The 22,837-nt window shown below is 37.3% G+C and overlaps 1 protein-coding gene and 1 long non-coding RNA gene across 2 annotated transcripts in view; both read left to right on the forward strand.

Annotated features, from left to right (window-relative positions):
- LOC132152008 (insulin-like growth factor-binding protein 2-A) overlaps window positions 1–12,232 on the forward strand; it is a 42,004-nt gene extending 29,772 nt beyond the window's left edge. The window contains exons 2-4 of the mRNA XM_059560627.1: window positions 3,978–4,147; window positions 5,703–5,843; window positions 11,223–12,232. Of these exons, the coding sequence (XP_059416610.1) occupies window positions 3,978–4,147; window positions 5,703–5,843; window positions 11,223–11,384 (473 nt within the window). The 3' untranslated portion in view covers window positions 11,385–12,232. The remainder of the gene's footprint in view (window positions 1–3,977; window positions 4,148–5,702; window positions 5,844–11,222) is intronic.
- Window positions 1–22,837, forward strand: part of LOC132152011 (uncharacterized) — a 461,940-nt gene that overhangs the window by 179,307 nt on the left and 259,796 nt on the right. The gene's annotated exons all lie outside the window — the stretch shown is intronic.

Here is a 22,837-nt window from a genome sequence, read left to right on the forward strand (position 1 = left end):
ACTTGAATCTGCTCTTCTGTCACTGGGAAAGAAAAAAAAGATCCTTGCAAAGTACATAGGATTTTAAATTAGTGTTGAAGAAGTGAAATAGATCTCTATCTTATGGTTTTCAATTCCATCCCATAAGTAAACAGCAGAACAGAGATTTTTGATCCCAAACAGATGGAGAGGAAAAATTTTTATTAAGGCAAGGAGCATGTAGTTCCCATGTACCATCAGTGCTGACCACCATGCTAGAGTTCCAGTGGAGTTTGCATTGGATGATGCCAGATAAGATGGTAATGATTAAGCTTGTTGGCATGACCCTACACCAACAACTTGGCATCCCATTCAAACCAGCATGCCTTTTGAGCATCCATGCAGTTATATTCTCATGGTAGATGTAAAGGTAATGGAAACAACTTACCAACCAGGTTGTAAAAATTAATCAAATTAGTTGTGTGTTATTTTCTTTCCTGCTGGACAGTGATGATTGGCCCCTAAATGTGGATTATTTTAAGAATTGCCATCCTTTGTGGATGCATCGCACGCCCTTTTATTTCCTGAAGGACTTGGAAAACATCTGCAAATTAAAACAGTTCCTTCCACTTTCCATTGAATGATTGTACTTGGGGAACATGTGGAGACTTCCAAAAAGTCCACTGCAGCTTATTAAGGGTGGCTTGTAAACACAAATACATGGAAAACATGAAGATAAGACTTTTGAACATAGATTCTGGGTTTGATTAAAGTTGTTCTTGGTATGTATACTTAAAGTAAGATTTGAACATTTAGGTAGTGTGATGCAAAAGAAAATATATATATATGCTCCATTTCTAGTCATTGCTCAAAGAGAAGATGGTTCAACTGAGTATTAAAATCTAAGTATAAAAAGCTATAAATATTTCATTTTAATATACAGTACTGTGTGCAAGTGTCTTAGGCCACTAGAATTTTCACCAACAAAAAATGGGTTTAAGTCAGTTATTTCTATCTTTTGCTGTAGTGAGGCATATTTCTGCCATTAATTGTAGTAATCCAGTGTAGGGCTGGGACAACGCGTCGAGGTCATCGCTCGCGCACTCACAGTCTTCAAACTACACGAGCGCTGTCTTGCTCTCTCTCTCTCTCTCTCTCTCTCGCTCTCTCTCTCTCTCCCTCGTGCATATTAACCAAAATCATTAGACACGATAGAAAAAGGGCGGAACGCCAAAGTTTCACGTGGAGCTTTGGAGATTTTTTTTTTCTACATGTCAGGCTGCTGGCTCCCACTGTTAATTTTTATTTTTTATTTTTTGGAAAAGCACTCTCTGTATTAGCTTAGCAAGTTGTTGTTATTTTCATCTGAAAGAAGTACTTTTTTTCAGTAAGCTAGGCCCTATGTGTTCAGTAAGCTTGTTTCAGTAAGCTATGTGTTTTCAAGGCTTCAAGGTTTTATTGAATGCTATCTCTATACAAGTGCAAAGTAATGCATTCTTAGTCAGTCTTTTATTTTGTAATTTTAAGAGAAATAAACATATATTGCAATGTTAAGGAATTCATGTTTTTTTTCATTCAGATATGTAAATCAACATGTATAAATTGTTAGTAGTCAATTAATGGGGAGATAATCGAAATCGAATCGGTCTGGAAAAGTTAATCGTTAGATTAATCGATGCATCGAAAAAATAATCGCTAGATTAATCGTTTAAAAAATAATCGTTTACTGTACTGATAGGCATCTTTGGTTTTCTCTTTTTGTGTAATTTGGATGGAAAATGTGTTTGGAAAATTAGTCATTTATCAAAAGTTGCTAAAAGTTGTCAAATAAATGTAAGTTGCTAGGGTGGTCTGAAAAGTTGCTAAATTTAGCAACACAATTGCTAAGTTGGCAACACTGCTTCAGGTCAGGCATGTGTGCTTGATGAAACTGAGTGGATTGCTCATCGAGTTCTAAACTTCCATTCAACGGTGAAGCCGCTGGAAGTGTTCGAGCGGCCATCTTACTTTTCCCTACCGGTGGAGAGCACCATTGACTAAACTCAAAATCACCTGATTTTAAGTGTATTAGTCACATGGGATAAGTTTTTAGGTTAAGTGTATGGAAATAAATTCATACTAAGATGTTTTCTGCAATGTTAGTGTTCTTTTCGGGCAGGATAAGCGCTATATTGAAATCGTTTAGGTGGGTGTGTCAGCTGCACACTTGCCGACAAAGGTGACTGATCCAACACAAAATATATTTCTTTATGTACGTAATTATGCATGAACATGAATATATATCTGGTACCAGTATCTGAAATTGATTTGGATATACAATACAAATTACAATACAAGTATATATTACAAAACAAGTATATATTGCTCTTGAAATTCAGAGCTTACCATGCATCATCTTGGAAATAAAGCTTAATGTCTTTAAGTCAGTAACATACGCAGTCAGTGTTATTTCTCTGAATACGTTATGATGTGTTTATTATTTTATGTCCCGAGAGAGCAATATCTATTTCAGATTCCTCAAGATTGCACAAATTCTATTGCATTTTAGCATTACAGTTTCCAGTAGAAGCCTAATGTGTTTATTGAATTATTAATTTAACCGATGTTTAAATCATAAACTGCTAAAAAATGAATGCTGTTAACAAAATCATTGTTAGAAAAACATTTGCAGTTGCCGTACTCTATGAATAAAAAACAACATAATTACATAAACCGTGAATGTATAAGGTGAATACATACAAAGCATAAGTCTTTATTCAGATTTCATGAGCACTTTGTCATTTGCATACAGTATGTTGTGGATTTCTCCGTCTGAAGTTCATCATGTTCTGGTATTCATCATGTTCTGATATTCTCTACGGTAATGCATAGGATATGTAACTTTTTAATATGTATTAAATGAATAACCATTTACATGCTCAGGAGGTTTTCGTTGTAAGAATGTAAAAGGATACTTAAATTCTTTGAATTGGCTGCTTTTAGTAAAGTGGTTGTGTAAGGAATAAATTACCAATTAAAAATTATTGCACACTCTATGTCTAGCTGACATTCATTTTTCTGACATAATTTTCAATAATTCAATGGCCCAGACTCAATAATTCTGCAAATAATTCTAAAGACCAGTTCAAAAGACTCACACAAGTCTGTTTCTAAGACGTTAGTAGATAAAGAGAGAGGGAGGAATACTAGATGAAGAGAGACACTATAATTCTCAATATAAATATATCCATAGTCCAGAAATGTGCAAGCTAATTCACATTTGCAAATTTAAGTGAATATTTTCACAAAATATACCACATTATGATAAAGAGACTCAAATCATTGCTTCTGATGTCATAGTGTTGAGCATAGTGTTCATGTCTGTTTTACAATTATTTGTGCATTTTTAAGGATGCTCCTCTAGCAAATCAAATGTGTGCTGTTGCAGCCAAACATGGGAGGCATAATATTTTATTATTATTATTATATATATTTTTAAACTTTAATTTGGAAACTTTTTTTATTTATTTTTTATTTTGGGACAATTTGTCTGATCCTGCATTGCACAGAGAAAGGTAGCTTCATCTGGGGGGTAGCATGAAGCTGACAATGAACAGCAAAAATGTACCATGAATCATTCATAGAACTGCAACACAGACTTGTCAATTTTACATTTTGAGACATAAATATTTAGATCACTTCTCAAAAGAAGAAGAACAAAGATATGTGAACAAACTGCAAGTTTTGGGCCCTTGGGATCTTTATAGCACCTGTCACAATATTTCAATCACTTATAACAGAGGGGCATTCTAAAACACTAGATGTGAAAGACGAATAACATGCTCTTCATGTGGGTGTTCCTACAAGAGTGTGACATCACATGAATACTATGAACACTAGTGGCTGAAATATATATATATTGTTATAATGTTATTATATATGAATAACCTTACTTTTACTTTTAATAATCAGTCATAAAAGATAAGCATATTAAGATCACGTTTTGACTAATTTTAAAAATCTATGTGTCATATCATTAGGTGAGGTGCAGGACTCTTTGGACATTGGTCTGACTGAGGTTCCTCCCATAAGGAAGCCCACCAAAGACAGTACCTGGAAGGAGAGTGCTGTCCTTCAACACCGTCAGCAGCTGAAGACCAAGATGAAGTACAATAAAGTTGAGGATCCTAAAGTGCCGTATGCCAAACAGGTAGGTGATGTAAATAAAACCAAAATCAAAAAAATCTTCTCTCAGATGTTTGAGTGTCTTGGTGCGGAACTGCTCATGTTGAATTGCAGAGACAAGATTATATTTTGCCTAGAGTGTATATTTTAGAGTGGGGTACACATTCATGCATTCTAATGTCTCAGTATGTAAATTCTAAATCTTCCATATCTGTTCCAAACCCAGACAAAACACGTTCCAATTGGCCTATGATTAATAATTTAGCTTACCATAATGGGTGCTTTGACCACAATACTGTGATCAAATCTGACCAGTCTGCAAACTTCAAATGCACAGTAACATGTGCAAAGCATTTTTTTCAGGCTCAGTTCACACACCCAATGCTTTGCAGGTTACTGTACTGTCAGGTCATATTTACATTTACATTTACATTTATTCATTTAGCAGACACTTTTATCCAAAGCGACTTACAGATGAGGACAGTGGAAGCAATCAAAAACAACAAAAAGAGCAATGATGTATAAGTGCTATAACAAGTCTCAGTTAGGTTAACACAGTACACCTAGCATGGGATTTTAAATAAAATAATATAAAGAAAACAGATAGAATAAAAAAAGAATAGAGCAAGCTAGTGTTAGAGGTCTTTACACATACACACACACACACACACATACAATTGCATAATTAATGAAAAGAAAATAGAATATAAAAAGATTAGAAAGGTAGTTAGATTTTTTTTAAAGAATATAATTAGAATAGTGAGTGTGAAAGGTAGAGGGTCAAATAAAGATGGAAGAGATGTGTTTTAAGCCGATTCTTGAAGATGGCTAAGGACTCAGCTGCTCGGATTGAGTTAGGGAGGTCATTCCACCAGGAGGGAACATTTAATTTAAAAGTCCGTAAAAGTGACTTTGTGCTTCTTTGGGATGGCACAATCAAGCGACGTTCACTTGCAGAACACAAGCTTCTAGAGGGCACATAAGTCTGAAGTAACAAATTTAGGTAAATGGGTGCAGAGCCAGTGGTAGTTTTGTAGGCAAACAGCAATGCCTTGAATTTTATACTAGCAGCTATTGGAAGCCAGTGCAAATTGATAAACAGAGCTGTGACATGTATTCTTTTTGGCTCATTAAAAATGAATCTTGCTGCCGCGTTCTGAATTAATTGTAAAGGTTTGATAGAATTGAATAGAATAGAATTCATATTACCTAAACACCCACAAATCAAGCATTCTGCGTTAGTTCAGGCAGGCCTCATAGTGGAGCCCACTATCAGCTAACATCAGCTGATTCAAAAATTCAAGCCAGCCCCTATCAACTAATCCGATTCCAATACACTCTTTGGCAAATCTTAAACAGTGCGCCTTACTTAAATGCAGCTTTGCAATTTGCAATACACTTCCACCCCAGATCCTCCTTTAATTTGTGTTGAACTTAAACAATGTCATTCTCTTGTCATTGTTGCATGCTCTGTTCTCAAAGGGGGATTTGGTAAATCCAAAAAATTGCAAATATGACAACATTAAGGACATAGCAATCTGACCACAATTTACATTCACACATTTATTTATATATTTTAGAGCCAGTGTCAGCAGGAGCTTGATGAGGTGCTGGAAAGGATTGTAAAAATACCCTTCAGAGATAACAGGGGCCCCCTGGAGGACCTTTATTCCCTGCACATACCCAACTGTGACAAGAGGGGGCAGTACAACTTGAAACAGGTATTTAATTCCCTATTCAGCAGCAACAAGTTCAAGTTCATTTTTGTAGATTTGCCATATCTGGATGGACATTAAATACATTATCTAAATGTTTTATTAAATTTTGTCAGGCTAACTCTGTTTACCTCACTCTGGTGACATTTCTCCCATCTCAAAACTTATTTTCTTAATCTCTCTCTCTCTCTCTCTCTCTCTCTCTCTCTCTCTCTCTCTCGATCTTTTATTTATTGTCACCCCACATTTGATTCATGTAATGTGGAGAACTTATTCTGCTCATCCATAGAAATCATTTAAATGTATGCATTTACCAGAGATTTTTAAACAAAGTGACTTATAATGCATTTAAGGCATAAATCTGATCAGTTTATGCATTCTTGAATCAAACCCATGATCTTGGCATTGATCATGTTTACTTTTAACTTTACAGGAATACAAACAAATAGATGCCTTAAAGGAATATTATAGGAATACAAGTAAAAATCAATTTGTGGCCAAATTTTAATTGCATAAAAAGAATCTATGCATGACGTACAGTCAAACCAAAAATTATTCAGACACCAGATATCATTTTTGAAACTAATTTGTGTTTATTAGTGGGTGCAGGACACTATAGTTCATTTACAGTATGTAAGTGAGGATAGCAAAATAAAGTAAACTGTGACATATTATACCCCCAAATTCTGCATACAGTGGACTACCAGTAAAATACAAACCCTATTCCAAAAAAGTTGGGACACTGTACAAATTGTGAGTAAAAAAGGAATGGAATAATTTACAAATCTCATAAACTTATATTTTATTCACAATAGAATATAGACAACATATCAAATGTTGAAAGTGAGACATTTTTAAATGTCATGCCAAATATTGGCTTATTTTGGATTTCATTAGAGCTACAAATTCCAAAAAAGTTGGGACAGGTAGCAGTAAGATGCCTGAAAAGTTAAATGTACATATAAGGAACAGCTGGAGGACCAATTTGCAACTTATTAGGTCAATTGGCAACATGATTGTCATCATATCAGAAAGATGTTTCTCAGAGAAAAATTTTAAAGAGTTTGAAGTTATCATTATCTACAGTACATAATATCATCCAAAGATTCAGATAATCTGGAACAGTCTCTGTGTGTAATGGTCAAGGCCGGAAAACCATACTGGATGCCCGTGATCTTCGGGCCCTTAGACAGCACTGCATCACATAGAGGAATGCTACTGTAATGGAAATCACAACATGGGCTCAGGAATACTTCCAGAAAACATTGTCGGTGAACACAATCCACTGGCTAAAACTCTAAAAAAAGAGGTAAAAAAAGAAGCCATATCTAAACATGATCCAGAAGCAAAGGCATTTTCTCTGGGCCAAGGCTCATTTAAAATGAACTGTGGCAAAGTGGAAAACTGTTCTGTGGTCAGACGAATCAAAATTTGAAGTTCTTTTTGGAAAACTGGGATGCCATGTCATCCATACTAAAGAGGACAAGGACAACCCAAGTTGTTATCAGCACTCAGTTCAGAAGCCTGCATCTCTGATTGTTTGGGGTTGCACGAGTGCGTGTGGCATGGGCAGCTTACACATCTGGAAAGGCACCATTAATGCTGAAAGGTATATCCAAGTTCTAGAATAACATATGCTCCCATCCAGATGTCGTCTCTTTCAGGGAAGACTGTGCATTTTCCAACCTGACAATGCCGACCACATACTGCATCAATTACAACATTGTGGCTGCGTAGAAGAAGGATCCGGGTCCTGAAATGGCCAGCCTGCAGTCCAGATCTTTCACCCATAGAAAACATTTGGCACATCATATAGAGGAAGATGTGACAAAGAAGACCTAAGACAGCTGAGCAACTAGAAGCCTGTATTAGACAAGAATGGGACAACATTCCTATTCCTAAACTTGAGCAACTTGTCTCCTCAGTCCCCAGACGTTTGCAGACTGTTATAAAAAGAAGAGGGGATGCCACACAGTGGTAACATGGCCTTGTCCCAACTTTTTTGAGATGTGTTGATGCCATGAAATTTAAAATCAACTTATTTTTCCCTTAAAAGGATAAATTTTCTGTTTAAACATTTGATATGTCATCTATGTTGTATTCTGAATAAAATATTGAAATTTGAAACTTCCACGTCATTGCATTCTGTTTTTATTCACAATTTGTACAGTGTCTCCAACTTTTTTGGAATCAGGTTTGTAGATACGAATTTGGGACCTAAAGTTATTCAGACACTTTGACCTGATCATGTTTTGCTTAAGTGTCATCTGACATTATCAAGATTAGTTTGTTCTGACACAGTTTAACTCAGAGTTCTTGTCCTATTTTCTTACCATTTTCTAAACTATAGAGAATAAACTGTGATATGAATGACTGTGTAAAATGTTGAAGGGTTTGAATACATTTTGGTTTGACTCTATATGTATATATGTCATTCAAAAGTCTGGGATCAGTAATGTCTTATGTTCATCAAGGCTTAATTTATATGATAAAAAATACAGAAGAAAAACCAAACAGTAATCTTGCAAAATGTTATTACAATATAAAATAATGGTTTCTATTTTAATATCTTTTAAAATATAGTTTATTTCTGTGATGTAAAGCAGAATTTCCATCAGGCATTACTCTAAAGTGTAACATGATCCTTAAGAAATCATTCCAATATGCTGATTTATTATTAGAATTATCAATGTTGACAACAGTTGTGCTGCCAAATATTTTTTTGGAAACTGCAATACTTTTTTTTCAGGATTCTTTGATAAATAAAAAGTTAAACAGAACAGCATTTATTCAAAATATAACTATTTTCGAACAATATAAATCTTTGCTATCACTTCTTAAAAATTTGACACCTCCTTGCAGAATAAAAGTTTTAATTTCTTAAAATAAATAACAATAATAAAATAAAGATTTTGAACTGTAGTGTAGATTGTTTGAAAATATTTATATTTTAAATAAATGCTCTTCTTTTTAACTTTTTATTTATCAAAGAATCCTGAAAAACATTATCATGGGTTCCAAGTGCACAAAAGTTTCCAGCACTGATAATAAATCAACATTTTAGAAGGATCATGTTACAGTGAAGACTGGAACAATGATGCTGAAAATTCAGCTTTGATATCACAGGAATAAAATAGATTTTAATGTATATTAAAACAGAAAAACGTTATTTTACATCATATTAATATTTTACAATATTATTTTTTTTCCTGATTTTTATTAAATAAATGCATAATTGAGAGAGACTTTAAAAAACAAAACAAAAATTGTTCTGAACCCAAACTTTTGACCGGTACTGTCTGTATGTACACACACACACACACACACACACACACACACACACACACACATTAACGTTAACATTTAACATTTATTCATTTAGCAGACGCTTTAACCCAAAGCGACTTACAAATGAGGACAGTGGAAGCAATCAAAAACAACAAAAAGAGCAATGATATACAAGTGCTATAACAAGTCGCAGTTACCTTAACACAGTACACGTAGCAAGCACTTTTAGATAATATAATAAATAAAAAGAAAACAGAATAGAAAAAGAATAGAGCAAGCTAGTGTTAGAGGTCTTATGTATGTATATATATACACACACACACACACACACACACACAATTGCATAATAAATGAAAAGAAAATAGAATACAAAAAGATTAGAAAGGTAGTTAAAGTTTTTTTTAGAATAGAATTAGAATAGTGAGTTCTAAAGTTAGAGGGTCAAATAAAGATGGAAGAGATGTGTTTTAAGCCGATTCTTGAAGATGGCTAAGGACTCAGCTGCTCGGATTAAGTTGGGGAGGTTATTCCACCAGGAGGGAACATTTAATTTAAAAGTCCGAAAAAGTGACTTTGTGTTTCTTCGGGATGGCACAATCAAGCAACGTTCACTTGCAGAACGCAAGCTTCTAGAGGCTTCTAGAGACACATAAGTCTGAAGTAATAAATTTAGGTAAATGGGTGCAGAGCCAGTGGTAGTTTTGTAGGCAAACATCAATGCCTTGAATTTTATGCGAGCAACTATTGGTAGCCAGTGCAAACTGATAAACAGAGGTGTGACGTGTATTCTTTTTGGCTTATTAAAAATTAATCTTGCTGCTGCGTTCTGGATTAATTGTAAAGGTTTGATAGAACTGGCTGGAAGACCTGTCAAGAGGGCATTGCAATAGACCAGCCTGGACTGAACAAGAGCTTGAACAAGGAGTTGTGCAGCATGTTCCGAAAGAAAGGGCTTGATCTTCTTGATGTTGAATAAAGCAAATCTGCAGGATCAGACAGTTTTAGCAATTTGGTCTGAGAAAGTCAGCTGATCATCAATCATAACTCCAAGACTTCTGGCTGTTTTTGAAGGAGTTATGGTTGATGTGCCTAACTTGATGAAAAGTGAAAGTGAAAGTGAAGTGACATTCAGCCAAGTATGGTGACCCATACTCAGAATTTGTGCTCTGCATTTAACCCATCCGAAATGCACACACACAGAGCAGTGAACACACACACACACTGTGAGCACACACCCGGAGCAGTGGGCAGCCATTTATGCTGCGGCGCCCGGGGAGCAGTTGGGGGTTCGATGCCTTGCTCAAGGGCACCTAAGTCGTGGTATTGAAGATGGAGAGAGAACTGTACATGCACTCCCCCCACCCACAATTCCTGCCGGCCCGGGACTCGAACTCACAACCTTTCGATTGGGACTCCGACTCGAATAACCATTAGGCCACGACTCCCCTTGATGGTGAAATCATGATGAAACGATGGGTTTGCTGGAACCACAAGCAGTTCTGTCTTGGCAAGGTTGAGTTGAAGGTGATGGTCCATCATCCAGGAAGAAATGTCTGTTAGACAAGCTGAGATGCGAGTAGCTACCATCGGATCATCAGGATGGAATGAGAGGTAGAGTTGAGTGTCATCAGCATAGCAGTGATATGAGTCATCAGTCTCACACACACGCACTACTGATCAAAAGTTTGGGATCAAAACGCACACAAATGCGCGCTCTCACACACACATTAAGGTTTTAGAGTTTATGCATTCTGTTGTCAAAATTGGATATTACTTGACACAAAAAAGGTAAACAATATTTTCCACACTAAAATCAGGGTAAAAAAATGCATATTATTTACATCTTAAGATGTAAAGACAAAGCATGTTGCACATCTTTAGTATTTTTAGTATTCCCCTTCACTTCCATTGTGTGTGCTTTTAACTGTAAAAGAAAATACTTTTTAAAAATGTGTTTGTGGTAATCAACATTCTGCTAGAAATGCTGTCGATTAAAGTTACAGTACTTCTTATAGTTGTACAAACACATTCCTTTCAAATCTTTAAAATGTTTATTTTAGTTCTAAAAACTTATTTTGACTTTTGTGTACGTTTCAGTGTAAGATGTCGGTGAATGGACATCGTGGTGAATGCTGGTGTGTGAATCCACACACAGGAAGACCCATCCTCAACTCTCCACTTATGAGGGGTGATCCCAACTGCAGCCAGTACCTTGATGCCCTAGAGATGGATCCCTCTGTGGACCCTCAAAACTACTGATATTCTGAACCTTCCCATCCCTCCCCATCCTGACCTTCAAGCCTACAATCACCCATGCCCCTAAATAAGGCAGTACACTCTCTAAACAAGCTACCTATACAACTTTTGTGTTTATACATATTTGTGCTTCTGGGTTTGAGATTAAAACAGTATTGTTACAGTTAAAGTACTGATAACTAAGCTTATAGTACTCATTAAATCCAAGCTAATTGATGACATATGACCTGAGGACTGAGATTAGCAGGCTCGTACTACTACTTTTCTGTAGGAAAATGTCTAGAATTGTGAACTTAGCTTTAATACTTTAACATACTTCGTATATATCTAGTTCTAATCGTGATATATAAGTTGTATTCCTCTCATGATGTTACTGGTGCTATTTGTTTCAATACACTTCTTTTATAGGTTGCCCCCTCTCATATTGTGCAGGGAATTCTATGGTAATGGATTTTATCAGACAGGACAGTGTTCCTTTTGACAAACACTGTAGCACTACATTGTAAGTGGGTCAGCTAGTGCCTTACCTTAAATGATTTACATAAATTATATTGGGCTGCTTATGAGGTCTTAAAATATTTTAGTTTAAAAGACATTAAAAAAAAGATTTATGCTAACCAAAGTTGTTTATTTAGGACTACACAGTACTAATGCGGTTGATGTTTTGTTCCAATTGCATTTAACTACTGACATCTGGTGGTCACACAAAGGAAGAGAAAACAATTCTGCATAAAACCATTCACTAACTACTTTTACTTAACACTGTGATTTACTCTCTGTTAGGTGTCAGTGTCACTTGGTATTTTGGACATGATTTTTTAAGTGTACACGAATAAAGAAGTATTTCCAGGTATTACTTGCAGCTTTGTTTTTTTCCAAGTGACAAAAGTCAAAGGGGTCTTCAATTCATTAATGACGGCAGAACAAACACGTTACCTAAATCTTAAATATAATATACACTCACTGGCCACTTTATTGGGTACAACTTGCTAGTACTGGGTTGGACCCTTTTGCCTTCAGAACTGCCTTAATTCTTTGTGGCATAGATTCAACAAGGTGTTGGAGACATTCCTCAGAGATTTTACACAGTTGCTGCAGATTTGTCGGCTGCACATCCATGATGTGAATATCCTGTTCCACCACATCCCAAAGCTGCTCTACTGGAAACCAGTCTAAGATGATTTAAGTTTTGTGACATGGTGCATTATCCTGCTGGAAGTAGCCAGAAGATGGGTACACTGTACAGTAGTTAGTCATAAAGGGATGGACACGGTCAGCAACAATACTCAGGTAGGCTGTGGCATTTAAATAATTCTCAATTGGTACTAAGGGGCCCAAAGTGTGCGAATAAAATATCCCCCACACCATTACACCACCAGCAGCAGCCTGAACCGTTGAGACAATGCAAGATGGATCCATGCTTTCATGCTCTTTACACCAAATTTTGACCCTACCATCTGAATGTCAAAGCAGAAATTCATCAGACCAGGAAACTTTTTTCCAATAATCTATTGTCAAATTTTGGTGAGCTTGTGTGAAATGAAGCCTCCGTTTCCTGTTTTTAGCTGAAAGGAGTGGCACCCGGTGTGGTTTTCTGCTGCTGTAGCCCATCTGCTTCAGGGTTCGACATGTTGTGCGTTCAGAGATGATATTCTGCATACCTTGGTTGTAATGAGTGGTTATTTATGTTACTGTTGCCTTTCTTTCCTCTCTAACCAGTCTGCCCGTTCTCCTCTGACCTCTGACATCAACAAGGCATTTTCGTCCACACAACTGCAACTTTTTTAGACCATTCTCTGTAAACCCTAGAGATGGTTGTGCGAGAAAATCCCAGTGGATCAGCAGTTTTTGAAATAAGCAGGGCAGCCCATCTGGCACCAACAACCATTCCATGTTCAAAGTCATTTAAATCCACATTCTGATGCTCGGTTTGAACTTCAGCACTTCGCCTTAACCACATCTAGATGCCTGAATGCATTGAGTTGTTGCCATCTGATCAGCAATTGTCTTACCAAGCAATTATCAAGTGCACCTAATAAAGTGGCTGGTGAGTGTGTATACATATATATATATATATATGTATATGTGTGTGTGTGTGTGTGTGTGTGTGTGTGTGTGTGTGTGTGTGTGATGCGATCTAGGAAAACCCAACACATGGTGAAATTTTACCATAGCTTGTCCATAGCTTGAACGTAACAAAAGTTATGGCTATCTGAAGTTGGCTGACAGCTATGATTTTGCGAAAAACGGGTTTAAAGTGAGACGGGTTTCACTTTCACTTCTACCAATCGCTGTCTGTCAGGAGCGCTATACTGCGTCATACACAAACAGACTAACATTACCCTGAAGATGACAGTTTTCCGTTGTTTATCATGATGGACATAGTCTCTGAACTTTTGATCACCCCTTGTATGTTTGGATAGCACGAATAATGTAGACCTACCTTGTATAGACTACCCGGAGCAGTGGGCAGCCATTTATGCTGCGGCGCCCGGGGAGCAGTTGGGGGTTCAGTGCCTTGCTCAAAGGCACTTCAATACCACGACTTAGGTGCCCTTGAGCAAGGCACACCCCCAACTGCTCCCCAGGCGCCGCAGCAGAAATGGCTGCCCACTGCTCCGGGTGTGTGCTCACAGTGTGTGTGTTATCACTGCTCTGTGTGTGTGCACTTTGGATGGGTTAAAAGCAGAGCACGAATTCCGAGAATGGGTCACTATCAGTGTTGGGAAGGTTACTTTGGAAATGTAATAGGTTACAGATTACAAGTTACCTTGTTTAAAATGTAATAGTAGTGTAACTTTTTCAATTACTTTATTAAAGTAATGTAACTAATTACTTTTGAGTACTTTTTGATTACTTTTTTTAAATTTGTGAAAATTAAAGAATAATAAATAAAAGCATATACATCAACCTAAATACAGTTATCTAATAAGCACCTTCACTTCCATTTTAAAAAACATTAAATAAAAAAAATCAGATTTTTTTTCAGCTAAATTACTACTGTAACATTACAACAGATAATAATGATGTCCTTTATATAGTATTTTGAGTGATGACTGATGAGCAACGTGCTGCTGCTTGATTAAAAAAACAAAGACAAAAATTCATCTTTACAGATGAAACTGACCTGAAACCCTGAACAGTAGTTCTGCTTCTCTGCTCCAGTCTGATCCAAACTGTTTGGCGGAGGCGCGGAGAGCGCGCGAGTCACGACTAACACTTCATGACTTATTAGAGATTTAATTATCAAATGGCGGATTCGCAAATTATCGCTTTAGTACATTCGGCAGGCAATTATACAATAATGATATTAAATAGTGGGCCAAATCGGCTGCCAGGCCACCGGGAATTGTCCCCCGGTGTCCAGTCCGCGCCTGATTTCCACAGACACGCAGAATGTCATATATTGCATTTTTGGGGCTTAATATTCACAGACACTAGTCCATGTCATGTTTTGATTCAAGTGAACTGACCTACTTTTGATTTAGTCATCCAAAATGTGGCATATTCCGTCCGCGTTAGACATTTCGTTTTTATGACTGGATTCTACGAACCAAACTGTATTTCCGCATCCCGGAAATTATCAGGGCGGTATGTCTCAGAATAGTCAGTGCAATTTGGGAAAGATATCAGTTAAATCTGTATGTGGATGTGTGTAAATATTCAAGTGTAATCCCCTTTGTAATCGTTAAAAATTTCATAAGTAACTGTAATTTAATTACTCATTTTTTCGTAGTAACTGTAACTAATTACAGTTACAATAATTTTGTAATTAAATTACGTAACGCCGTTACATGTAACTAGTTACTCCCCAACACTGGTCACTATACTTGGCTGTATGTCACGTCACTTTCACTATAGTAAAGCGAGCGCACCGCACCTGTGCATATAACAGACTGTCATCGGACTCCTCCTCTTTAGTAACATTTTCCGATCCTTCATCTTTGGATGTGAAATAGTCTATTATAACATCTTTTTAGGGCACTGACATCACAACGATTGAGCAGACTGAGACGAGCAAGATCGTCTAAGTGAACAGCTTCAGACATGCGCTCCGCCATCTCATGATATTAATAAATAAATACAATTGTGCGTGGCGTAGTTTACACAAGACTTGCGGGAAATGTGCATTGATACACCTTTATTATATGTTACTTGATTTATTTTGATAGGTTAACTGTTTTTGTGGTGCTAAGAGAAAGCACCTCCGCACAGGGGCGTAAAACCAATACTGATTACCAGGGCCCCAAAGAAAAGTCTGGAATATATATTTTCAAGGGGGTTGGGGGGCATTAGGACTGCCTATGCATAGGGCCCGGGATCTTGTGCAGCGCCCCTGCCTCCGCAACACTCTCAACATGAGAGCAAGCTACTGTCACGGTGCAGGGTGCATTCTTGGCTTCTCCTGCGGTCTGTGTTGTCCTGTCTGTTCGGTACCTCGTGGTCTGGGCAATCAGCGCTGATCGTGGCGGGGATGCGCAGATCACGAGCTCATTCTTCCCCACTGTTATGTTGGGAATCAGTAAAATAAGTAGCAGAAAACAAGTAGTACTGAACCACACTTGGTCTTTACTTAATTCTCTTCTTCCACATTGCTATCCTACAATAGAACATGTATGAACAACAGTGCCATCTAGGGGAGGCCTTAAAAGTAGCACAATTATTCAGAAGCAACATCTTCCCCTTTTTCAGAAAGATACAGCTGGCTTTAAATAACAGAAATATGTATAAGCCAAGAATAAACAGGTACTGTGAAACACAATTAAATATTTTGACTTTTTATCTTCTTGACTCCATTATTTTAACATTTCCAGAGGTGGGTAGAGTACCCAAAAACTGTACTCAAGTAAAAGTAAAAGTACTTCTAGAAATATTTACTCAAGTAAAAGTAAAAGTACTAGTCTTGAATAGTTACTTGAGTAAGAGTAAAAGAGTATCGGATAAAAAATCTACTCAAGTAGTTAGTTACTAGTTACTTTGGGTCATATATACTGAGCCTATTTTTATTTAGATATATAGATAAAATGTATGTAATGTATGTGTGTGTGTATAAATGTATATATTTCATCAGCCTTTACTCCAATTTATGTAATTTATTATAAAACTGTTTACTGTCTGTTTACTTAAGTAACAGATATAGGTGTCATGCCATAACATATTTTTAATATGACTGACTTTATATTAAATGTGAATTTAACATTGAAAGTTAATGTGATATAAATATTGCTACTAATCTTTCATTGTTCAGAAAGAGAGCAAATAACATTTACATTATTATAGATCATTTTCACTGACAGTCTAGATTTCAATCACTCTCAGAAACTCCCATTAAAAATCACTGAAACTGCTGACACTGTGAAATCAATATCTTAATTAAAGATTCGTACACACATCTGCACTTTGTTGTTTCTGACGAGAGAATTCGCCAGAAAGGGGTATTCAGTCAGGAGCGAGTGAAGGAAGCACCGGCATTTAGCATTGACTCATCTGAACGCCTTTGATTGGCCAATGCTTTAATAAGCTCAAAAGAATCATGTGTGATTGGTTATAATGCGCAGTGCTGTAAAAACACATCTATCTCTGGCTCAGCGCCAGCAAGCAATCACAGATCTGAATTCAGCAGCTGATGATATGACTTGCTGAACGTACTCGCACCGTGTGATTGTATTAAAATTAATAAAATCTTAATCGGCTATTTTTTGTCTTTTGGAAGCTGCATTCAACTTGACTCCCCTCTGTTATAAGCCACACACGTACAACAAACTAATGTCACAGTAGTATCGTGTACTGTAATCGAATGTAGCCCAAGTTATTACCTGTTAAACAGTAGACAGCACACGCGGTGTTCATCTAATAAGGATCTCCATCGCTAGCAAATAATAACCTTTATAAATCTGCTTTCAATTCATTGCAGATCAAGCCACGTTTTCAACGCTGCTGATGTTAAACGTTACAACTCCGAATGAACCGCTTCAGACGCTCAGCGCGTGCGGCAGGGAACTGAACGACTCATTCAAACTGATTCACGAACTAATTCACTCGTTTGCCAACTGGTTTGATCAAGCCTTTGAACAGAATTGACTCAAAAGAATGAATCATTCGCGAATGGGCATCGCTCATTGCCCAGAGAAAAGTAGACGGCGCGTTTGGAATAAACTGAAGCATTTATAACATTTATTGCATTAAGATAAAGTAACGAGAGGAGCGTCGCCCACAGTAACGAAGTAAAAGTACAGATTTTCCCCCCAAAATTTACTCAAGTAAGAGTATAAAGTACCCATCTTTAAATATACTCCGAAAAGTATTAGTTACCCCCAAAAATTACTCAAGTAAATGTAACGAAGTAAATGTAACTCATTACTACCCACCTCTGAACATTTCAAACATGTAAAACATAGTCCTTAGTCCACATAGGTTTCTGCCTTATTCTAGTACACCTGAATGTTGTGTCTTTTAAATGATGACTCTGGATTCAAACTGTATGAACGTGTTCACTTTACATTCTTTAGGCAACGTTAAACATACATAACTCACTGGTACTTCCTCGTCGCCTCTCTCGTGACATCATCAACATTTTGCCAACCTAGAACACCATAGCAACAACAACACACTGAATAGCACACTCAGAGGGTTGACAATTGGTGACGCAGATTGTTGCTTTTCATAAGTTTCAGCACCTCTCGGTTCTGGCACTCCAGCAAGACGTGAAGCATTCCATATTTTACTGTCATCCAGGAGGTAGGAATCCTCACCTCTCTTCTGCACAACAGATCTTGTCGTATGAACTTTTGGTCACCTTTCCTTACTTTCCAGGGTGTCTTAATCCGCACCAGGTCTCCAGGTTGGAGTGTATAGGATTTTGTATTTCTCCTGGCATCAGTGTACTGTTTGACTTTGTCTTGTTTCCTATTTACACATTGTCGTAGCATGTTTTTGTCTATATCTTTTACAGGGTAGTCCATGATTTGTAGTTTTGTTCGCATGTATCGACCATGGAGCAACTCTGAGGGTGTATAACGCCTGTGGTAGCATGAGGGGTACTCCTGTAGTTCATCAGGAATGTTTGAGTGAATGATTTCCAAGGCTCCCCCTGAATTGAAGCAGTTTGCAAACAGTCTTTAAGGACCCTGTTAAACCTCTCAACCTCTCCATTTGCACGTGGATTAGAGCTGAAGATTTTTGCCCGAACCCGATGGGACCCGACAGGTTCGGTCGGGTTCGAGCTTAATTTACAGTATATCACCTTACGCGGGCTCGGGCCGGGCTCGGGCTTGCGCTCCGGTTTGCGAGGTAAACGAGTGGTCATGTGATGTGTTTCGATTAGTGCGAGAAAGATGCGAAAATGGATGCTGAGTAGGTGTAATGGAGGCTTGCCTCTGGCGATTATGTTTTGGTTGCACCAGCAACTAAAGCAAAGTCTGAGGTGTGGAAAAGTTTTGACCATGTTTATAATGAGAATAATGAGTGAATAATGACACACCATCAGTGAGCGCAGGAACGTACTGAACCCATCTACAGTGGATTCAATAATTTTCCTCCACAAAAACATGTAGGCCTAGCATAATCTCTGTGAGTAAAGGTTTTCAAATGATAACTAAATATTCATTGAGTCTTAAACAGGGCTGGACTGGCCACTGGGAGCACCGGGACATTTCACGGTGGCCTGACGGTCATTCTGGCCTGCCAGCTGCTGCTGTGCAGTCGATCAGGCTGACATGCAATAGGCTGGTATGCAACTGCGAATTAATTGACAGTCTTATGAATCTACGAATCAGGCCATCGTGGAGTGAAAATGACACCACCACATGACCAAAACATCAGCAAAGCACTGCCTAATTGGCTATATCTAGAGGCAGGCTTTATCTTAGAAAATTGCGTAAAAAATGGAGCGTAAACGCAAAGGAGGAGCAGAGACGGAACGTATAAAAACGGCCACAGACGGAGCAAGTTGCTGCAAAATCCATGTTCGCCAGTAAGGGAGCAGGTCGGTCAGGATTAAATTTATATTTACTAGGGATGAGACGGTTCACTGAAAAGTCAGTTTATTTTATTTGTATCTTTACTCTATTGTATTTATTTGTGCTGTTGCTTTTAGTTAGAATATTCTTAATAATATGATAATATATATATATTTTTTGAAAGTATAGTTTTTCCATAAACATAGCACATAGAACGGTACCGAAACCATGACTCTAAAACCGTGAAACAAACGAACTGTGAAAAAGTTGAACTGTTCCACCCTAATATTTACATAATCATTTGGCAGACGGACGCTTTCATTCAAAGCGACTTACAATAGATAAAATCTTTTATATATATATATATATATATATATATATATATATACAGAGGTGGAAAGAGTACAAAAATATTCTACTCAAGTAAAAGTACCATTACATTAATGAAATTTTACTTAAGTACAAGTAAAAGTACCAGTCTAAAAATCTACTCAAGTAAAAGTAAAAAGTAGCTCATTTAAAATTTACTCAGAGTAAAAATTACTTAGTTACATTTTAACTAGGGATGTGCACGGATAGTCGAACATTCGAATATTCGTTCTGCTCTAATTATTCGATAAATAAAAATGATATTCGAATTTCGCAAAAAAAAAAAGTTCACAATAAAACCTAATTTGGTAACTTTCTGTGATTCTCCACGGCATATTTGAAGGTGTATGCAAGCAAAAAATAATTAATGAATGATTAAGGGGCCATTCACATATCGCGCCTAATAAGGTGTGGAAAAGGCTATGCGCGCCGCTTTCTCCTTCTTTCCAAAGCGCTTGGGCAGAAGCGCTCCTGAGGCGACGCGTTCTCTCCATGAAGACGCGGAAATTTCAGCAAAGGATAAATGGATTTGCAGCACAAAAAAAAAAAAATCGCTTTCAGTAGCTCTGCTACTAAATTTATTTCAAAATGGCAATCCATATACAGCTATGATCAGCTGTTCCTTCATCTTGGCTGAGCATTTTACGTTGTTACAGGAATGGTTGAAGCTGAATGTTTAGTTCTTGTCACATGACCCGCGGTGCGCTTGTGGCATTCTGAAAGTTGAGATGTTTTTAACTCGATGCTGTGCGGACGTGCCTGGAAAAAACGGGAACGCGTCGCACCGCGTGCGCATCGCGACCGTGTCGCTTCCATTATGAGCGCGCATACCGCGCGCCTACATTGGAAATAACGAACTTGAGCATGCAAAAGACGCGATATGTGAACGCCCCCTAAAAGAACTGCGGTCTTCTACAGTACTTCAAATATGGCGTGGAGAATCACAGAAAGTGATCCAAGAACATTGTTGCAGCATCTCTCAAGCAACGAATAAACACCGCTAACTTGGAGAATGCAGTGAAAACTCCTCTTCTCGCCTCTGCCCTCGGCACAAACATCTCAGGTTTCTCGATGAAAACATGAGAGAAGTAAGAAAAAAAAAGAACATTTCCTTGATGCGAGTGGTGCGGATGCAGTCTCCAGCGATGATTACAGAGAGTCCAGCCGAGACGAGTGGGAACAGTTCTTGCTGGAGCCATGTATTCCACCATATGACGATCCCATTCAGTGGTGAAACGAAAACACGAAGCGCTTCACAAAACGTATTCGCTTAGCACACCGTTATTTGTGAGTCCGCCAACGTCTGTGCCATCAGAGCGCGTTTTCTCCGCGGCCAGCCTTACTGTTAACAGACAGGAGCCAACTTTCCCCCAATCATGTTTATATGCCTGTATTTCTTAACAAGAACATTTGAAACAATAGAAAAAAAGAAAAAAAGATTTGCTGACAGTTTAAAAGCTAAGTGTAAGCTACATTCTGTACAATAGCCTAATTGCTGCAGGCTGCTTTACGTTTTTTCTTTGTTCACTTTTTTAATCTGTACTTTTGTTTGTTTGCACGCATTGTTAAAGGTTTTCAGCTACAAAACACGATGTGTAATGTTCAAGCTTATTGCTTGTTCAAAATGACGAAAACAAATGTTGCTGAAAAATAACTACATGATATGTGTGCTGGAGCAGGGTTAGAACTAAACTCTGCAGGGCTACGGCCTTCCAGAAACTGAGTTTGACACCCCAGGGATAGGTCTATTAATCTCAAACTAGTTGTTTTTAATTAAAGGAATCAGTTATTTTGAATAATAAAACATTTGGGCTGTTACCAGGCAAATCAGTATCAACAAACTCATCTTTTAATGCAGAGGAAATGCAGAAGATTCATTGGAAGTGGCATTTAGATGTATTACACTGTTTAGTGCAGGACAAGAATGCATTTAACCTGCAGTTACAAATGCATGAATAATGTTTTGATATACAAGACATAAAATGTTGAATACTCATTTGAAATGATAAGAAATTAATTATTTAAAAAAATCAAAAGATACTTTAAATGTGAAATTAAAATGGCCAGTATGTGTCAGCATGTCACTGTTAATAAGTGAGTCATTGCGATTGAACCGAATCATTTAAACGGTTGATTCATTCAGGAACGAAACACTGTCACGTTGCTCAGAGACGCAAAACTGTGCTTTGGTGGCTGTGTTTTGAATTATTTTCTGTTGTAGAAATAGAGCTAAAAAAGGCAATATGGTGTCTAAAACGCAAGTCTCTTAATTAAATTGTTTACTGAACTGTTATATATATGTAGCTATGTATATATTCATGATGATTTTTGGAGGAACAGATGGCATTCTTTGTGTGATTTTGATTTAATATATGGAATTATATAAATATGTGAATTTTCTGCCCCTATATCTTCAATTTTGTGATCATTCTAAATGCATTTTAGGAGACTAAATCACACAGTGAAAGAACGCACTATAAATGCGCGTGCACATCATTAAAACAAAAATAGCACACTCCTCACCGCTGTCTTTTTGGCTAATTTGTGCAAAACCTCTTGCTAAAATGTCAAAGCTTCATTTTAACCACCAATGCAACGATGCAATTATTTAGCTTACCTCTACATTCTTGCGAAGGGTTGATGTCTTGTCGAGATTTTATAAGCTGCTAGTTTGGTCTTCCTAGGCAAGTACAGCTTACACTGCATAATAGATCATACATATGGCCAGGGGTTCACTTCATTTCCTTCGAGTTCAACTTCAGAATATGACGGGGTTTCGTTTTCAGCGGTGTCTGCACCACTAACGCCTGTTTTGTCCGTCTGCATCTTTCTTGTGATTTTAGCGCCAGTTTGCCCTCCTGCCTATTATTTACTGCCGTAGTTTCCAGGGAGCGATTTATTTTTTTTATTTTTATTTTTTTTACTCAGTAATTAATGTGTTTTAAAATGTAGCAAAGTACAATACTTCAAACAAAATATACTTAAGTAAAAGTAAAATTACAGATTTAAAAAATTACTTTAAAAAGTATTAGTACACAAAAAAGCTACTCAATTACAGTAACGCGAGTAAATGTAATTTGTTACTTTCCACCTCTGTATATATATACAGTACAGACCAAAAGTTTGGAA

This window comes from Carassius carassius, chromosome 10, assembly GCF_963082965.1.
Source record: "Carassius carassius chromosome 10, fCarCar2.1, whole genome shotgun sequence".
Classification (NCBI taxonomy): Eukaryota; Metazoa; Chordata; class Actinopteri; order Cypriniformes; family Cyprinidae; genus Carassius; species Carassius carassius.